At 39.8% G+C, this 6,226-nt stretch overlaps 1 protein-coding gene across 1 annotated transcript; it reads right to left on the bottom strand.

The window, feature by feature from the left end:
- Positions 1-275: 275 nt before the first annotated feature.
- Positions 276-2,187, bottom strand: LOC134204575 (uncharacterized). Its single transcript, XM_062679382.1, has 4 exons — positions 2,166-2,187; positions 1,911-2,106; positions 1,699-1,858; positions 276-1,644 (listed from the first exon to the last, which is right to left on the bottom strand). Exons 1-4 carry the CDS (start codon positions 2,177-2,179, stop codon positions 1,145-1,147), a joined length of 870 nt encoding a protein of 289 aa, XP_062535366.1. The 5' UTR covers positions 2,180-2,187; the 3' UTR covers positions 276-1,144.
- Between the last annotated feature and the right edge of the window lie 4,039 nt (positions 2,188-6,226).

The raw sequence follows: 6,226 nt of genomic DNA, 5'->3' as shown, positions 1-6,226 counted from the left end.
AATCTCAATAGAATTCATGGAGGAAGCCCCAAAAATATCTTGAGAAATCTCGCAGCAATTCCTGGAAGAATCCCGGGAAAATTATTGGAGGAATCCTGGAGAAATGCCTAGAGAAATTTGTGAGGGAATTTCAAAATCAGTTTCGAATTTTTTTTTTTAAGGATTCCCGTTGCAATTCCTAAAAGAAACCCTGCAGTGTAGTTGGAGGAACCCAGGTGAAATGTCAGTAGAATCTGCTTAAACAATTTCTATAAGAATTCGAGAATGTTTGCGGAGAAATTCCTGGAGGAACTCCGATGGAATTGCTTTGTTGAATCGAAGGAATTCTAGATGGAATCCCAAATAAATTCCTGTACAATTCCTGAAGGAATCACAGAGGTAATTGTGAATGAATTCTGAAGGAATATCTGAGGTCTTCCTGGTGAAATGCCTATAGATATTATTTACAATAAACTGTGTGGGAATCCCGGAAGAATTCTTAGTGGAATCCTGAAAGAAATTCCTTAAGAAATCCCGTGCAAGAATTCCTGCGGTTTAGCTGAAGGAAATTAGAAGGAATCCATAGACGAATCCCGAATGACTTCCTGAAGGAATCTCGATCGAACTTTGGGAAGAGTTGCTTATGATTTTCAGTAGGAATCCTGATGGAATTGCTAGACATATCCCGGAGGAATTCCTGAAGTTGTTTCGCGAAAATTCCTTGTGAAATCTCTGGAGGATTTACTGAATAAATTTGTAAGGGAATTTTGGAAGAATACTTGACGTATGTCTGGAGGAATTCCAAAAGGGATTCCATACAAACTCCTGGAGGAATCCCAGAGTAACTCTTGTTGAAATCTGTGTTAGGATCATGGAGCAAATCTTGAAGGAATCCTGCACAAATTTACATGGAACATATAGTAAGAACTGCATAGGATCCAGTATAAAATTCTGGATGTATCCTATAGGAATATCTGAAACAACCCCTGAAGAATTGCCAAAAGGGTCTGCTGGAATTCCAGAATCTGAAAGTGTGAACAATCTGTATCTGGCGGATGTCTTTCTTTCCCTGGTAATCGAGACCTGAGACCTGTCTCCATTTTGATTTAATAAAACAAAAGACTAATTTTTCTTTCTGATTTATTATGATTGATGAAAATGTGCTTTACACTTTATTATATTTCTGTTTTCTCTCTTGTCGTTCCATTATTTCTAACTTTTTCTTTTTATAGTTCAGCATCTCCATTTGGACCTGGATCATGTCTTTCCTATCCTTCTCCTTCTGTAGTAGGTAGCGACGACGATTCTTTGATTCTTCCTCTCGCAGCTTGAATGTTTTTCTTGCATAACGGGCGCATTCACCGGTATTCTCAACAATTTTGTTCATCAATTCAGTTTGTTCAATCAACAGTTTTTGACGGATATCTGGATCATCCATATTCTTGCGTTTGCGGGCTGAAGGCTTAGAGCCGCGGTTATTGATTTCCGTCACCAAATTCCCTTGTCCTTCGATTGGACCATCTCCATCGATTGTCATGCACTGCTGCACCATTGTGCTCGAGAGCAGAGGTGATCCTGGTGGTGAAATGTTGCGCCCAGGTTGGCTGGGAGCTTGCACAGGATTTGGTGGTGATGATGTATTATTGGGTAGACCGAATACAAACCCTGAAATCGATTTTTTTTAAATATATTTGGATTAAATGATTTCTTTATACATACCGGAATGGTTTATCATTTTGTCCAGCAATAATAGGTTTGCAACCGCCTCTTCGGTTGGCGACAAAACCTTTATTGTATTCGGCCCCCCGCCAGTCGCCGTAACCTCGCGCTTGTTGTGTGCCAGCTTATTTTTCACCTTTAGTTTGTAATCTGTCCAAACCTGTAATTACATAGACTAAGTTTTTTCCCAAATACAAAATAAAAAGTTCTACTTTTTGCCAGTCTTTCACTGTCCGTGTTGGAGGCCCCAGGCTGTTCAGCCCGACAGCAAGCTCATTCCAAAACTCGGTATATACCACCTGATGAACCCCAGACGCTTCACAAAATTTAAGGCCCTTGGCCACCGCCGGCTGAGTTTCCAGACGATTCACGAGGAATTCAAATTGTTTTCGGTTTGTCACACGTACCCTGCAATTTAAAAAACGGCAAATTAATATAAATTAAAAAAGTTGAAGAAAAAACATTACCGCTTCACTTCCATTTTTTCTATTTTCAAACCTTCTCGACTGCTAAATATGTGTCGACAAATCGCGCACCAAAATGTCACTTCAGCTGGCCTTTTGTCGATGTACATCGTCTGCAAGAATGGAGTGAGAATTCATCGGTGTTCATCCGTGTCGAAATTTCTCACTGCATTCGCTAACGGGAATCAGGTGACGGAAACGATTCGACTTTTTTCGGTTCACACGGCACGCAGAATAAGCACAAATGTTTTCTAAGTATGCGTTAACGATTTTACTGAACTAGCGATTTTTTAGGTCCCACTTGCGCCGGTGTACCTTACCTTTGTCACTGGTTTTTTACAAAATTGGCGTAACTCAAAATATGAATATGATTGTATACGACAATTGAACATTTTCACTCAAAAACCCCATATTTATTTCTAAGTGGTGATGATGCCTTTCTCTAACTGTTGTTCGACTTAGAGTGATAATTGCCTATTTCCCAAGGGAAATTGTTTGGCCACAGAACTGCCGTCGGACGCATAAATATCACATGTTACAAACGAGAAAAATGAGAAAAACGCATTTTAAGTTTCAAAATGCATTCATGCTAATCGCTGAATTTCGCTTTTTTATTGACTTTAACGCAATAAACTATAGAATCGTTGGGCCGGACTCAAACATTGCCAAGAACAACTATTTTTACGACGTTGTTTTTTTTTTCAATCAAAACCCGAATGTGACATTTATGCCGTGAAATTCACTGGCCAGGCGAAAAATGTACGCATATTTGTCACATCGTAAACTGAGAGATAGAGAGTTAGCGACGAATGTATTTCATTGGTGTGATTTTTCGCTGCCGGTAGAAGTGGAACCGGAAATGTAATATTTAAACCAATACGGACAATCCAGTGGCGCGGAATCGAAAGAAGACTTCCCCGGGTTCGATTTGAAAAATTACACAGGTGATTGTTTTCCGTTTTCGGAGCCGGCATTGGCGGTCCCAGAGGTTGACCAACCGGTTCTAAATGACAGAGGCGTAGTTTCCTTGCCAGGGACAAGGACATGCACGACATCTATATCGAGATGATGGTGACAAAGTGCTACCAGGTGAAGCAGTTTTTTTCTGTGGATTTGCAAAAAGTAAGTTCTCAATTATTTATAAGATATGAACTTATGTTCTAGGTCATACGGCTTCCATGGTTGGATTGCTTCAAGAGTATTATTTTCTCATGAAGGCTGCTGGTCTTTAATGAGAGCTTTGTGCCTGTTGGCTCCTACACACGAGTATTCCCATTGTCAGCGTGCATTTGGTCCGAGTCAGTTAATGGTCGGACAGCCAACGAAATCCTTAGCTGTTTTATCAAAGTTATTATGAAGTACGCTGACCTAGGACAATTATCTTTTGGTTGGATGATTGTTGTTCAAAAATAAGAACTGGAATTTATTCCATCACATTACCCTACTAATAAACAATAATGAAATCCAGGTCGAGTGCATACTGTTGGAGAGCTTTGAATCGGGACATACGTTAATTGGCCGCTGACTCTTTCCATGCGGCGTTTGATTCCAAAATGCGCCATGAACGTGTCGTCAGTTATGAAAACTTCAAGTCTGTGGTTGGCAATGCAAAGAACAATGTTGACGTACTTGATATGAAAGCAACTGACTTCTTCAAAGCTCACCGTTTTGCAGTATACGATAAACCACTGCAAGCCACGCCCGTGTGAACTTCATGCGAAAAGTTGTGTTTGAAAAAAGCCGTTATGAACTGAATAATTTAATTATGTCACAGTTTCATATCGCCATCTCCCAAGAGACCGTTCACGATATACTTGGAGAAGGTTTAGACAATATAATACCTTCCCTCATTTTTCATGAATAACCGTCCATATAAATTCTGAAAGTAGAGAAAGGCCTTGTACACTTACCAGCCACCCTTCTAAACTATCCACAAGTGTCTCGACTTCCCTGGGCATAAAAGTATCATCGTGATGGCCTCATGATATACGAATGCAAAAATGATAACTTGGCTTAGAAACCTCGCAGTTAATAACTGTGGAAGTGCTGAATGGACACTTAGCAGCGAGGCGGCAATGTCCCAGTAGGGGGATGTAATGCCAATAAGAAGAAGAAAAAGAAGAAGAACAGTTTCGGATATACGTTCAACTCGGCTTAGTGGGATTTGGTTAGATGACTTTTGGCTCAAATAGAATTAGAAAGTAGAGAGGTTACAAAATTTCGTTCAATTATCTTTTGACAATAAGGCCATTTCGCCGTAAATGTCATTTGGCCAAACGGGTGGACATTTTTTACCATATTATCCGTTCAGTAATTGACATTTGCCATATGACCCGTTGGGCCAAACAACATTTTCGGCCAAATGACCCATTCTGTCAAACGACCATTTCGGCGAAACGGCATTTCGGGCTGATGACCTATTCTGCCAAATGACCATTTCGGCCAAACGACCTGATTGGGAAAATGACTTTTTGGGCCAAACTACCAGTTCGGCTGTATTGACGGACTTGGTAGTCATATGGCTACTGCTTCTGCCTCATATGCAGGAGGTCGTGGGTTCAATCCCAGGTCGGTTCCATTCTCCTACTTTGCATCTTGCTCTAAATTAATCGTGTTTTAGCAATCGCTAGAACTGGAAATGGACTTCCATACCGTTTCCATTTCTATACTATAGCTTCAACTTGACTATTCAAGTAGAAACTGCTAGAATTGGAAATGAACGAAAAAGCTCGTTTGCTACATCCAATATGAAATTCTATCATCTGTTTTATCCTAACCGTCACATTAGCAGCTCTTTAATCAAGACGAACCTCTGCTCCTCGAACCTAACCTAAAAATTCCAACAAATTCCGCATGAACTCGTGGCAAGTGCAAAGGTATATTCGGCTTGCAGCAAACGAGCGATTGCATCATCATTTCCTTCCCCTGCCCTACATTGACTTGCATTCTCACGTGGCAGGCGCCAGTGTGACCTAACAAATGAGATCACCAGTACATGTACATTGAAGATGAGTGCTAGTCCCAAGCAAACATCTGTTGGTTCTCTGTGCAAGAACAGCTGATCTGGTCAAAATGGAGTAGCAACTACGGGCAGTCAATCAAGCTCAAGCTCAATTATAATAGTTATGCGCTTAACTAGAATTCATATTGTTTTAAATTTATTATATTTATATTTATTTGCTAAATCGTACTTATTGATTGTATATATAATTTATAATGTGAATTAAAATGTAAAGAATTTAAATCAATACTTATTATAACTAAGTTTAAAACTTATTTTAACTAACTATGTTCTATCTATTTACATTACTTATGCTAATCCTTGTAATGATAATCCTTAAGCCTACTATGTAGACTCACCATGCTCGATACTAAGCTTTACTTTTCAGTCGTTGTATTTCTTTAGTCTGTTATTATGCACTTTTTCAAGTCTTTTCCCGTTTTTGATTATTGTAGTTTGTGCACTTGGAAGACTAACTACTTCATATGGACCTCTTCATAAAGATTGCAATTTCTGTCCTGTACCTGTGGGGTTGGCTTTCACTAAAACCATATCTCCCCACATTGGTTGCCAATCTTTAGCTGTTTTGTCGAAATATTCCTTCCGTTTCTCCTGCGATACTATCAAGTTTTCTCTAGCCGTATTTAAAGTAGTAAACTTTACTAGCCGTAAAGTATTTAATCAAGAATCAATTAATTGTGACATTGAGGTGTTAAATTGAATAAACTTGTTTGTAAGAACACAAATCCTGCGAACGCATATTGCTGGCAATTACTGTACTGCTGTTGCATACATTATTTCATTCAAATCAAAAGCTCCCGTACGTAGACGTGTAATCATATCCAATGCATTGCATTGGAAACGCGCCCATTACCGTGCGCCTATCTGCTCGTCCGCGGTTTGGACGACTAATTGCCGACGCATCAAAATGTACTCAGTCCGTTCGCGGGTCGTTCGTTCAGTTCGATCGCGGGTCGTATTGAAAAAAGTGCCGAGAAAGTTACCGAAAAAGGTGTGTCATCCAGTGTCCAGTGTAGAACATCGTCGTGGAAGGTAAATATAT

The sequence above is a fragment of the Armigeres subalbatus genome, unplaced genomic scaffold, assembly GCF_024139115.2.
Source record: "Armigeres subalbatus isolate Guangzhou_Male unplaced genomic scaffold, GZ_Asu_2 Contig717, whole genome shotgun sequence".
NCBI classification, from domain to species: domain Eukaryota; kingdom Metazoa; phylum Arthropoda; class Insecta; order Diptera; family Culicidae; genus Armigeres; species Armigeres subalbatus.
Note: the sequence above shows the minus strand (reverse complement) of the source record. Positions and strands in the feature narration are given on the sequence as shown.

Coding starts and splice junctions, on each gene's coding strand:
- LOC134204575 (XM_062679382.1), bottom strand. Junction 1,859..1,910: donor CAGTGAAAGACTGGCAAAAA/GTAGAACTTTTT, acceptor ATGTAATTACAG/GTTTGGACAGATTACAAACT. Junction 1,645..1,698: donor CAAAATGATAAACCATTCCG/GTATGTATAAAG, acceptor AATCGATTTCAG/GGTTTGTATTCGGTCTACCC.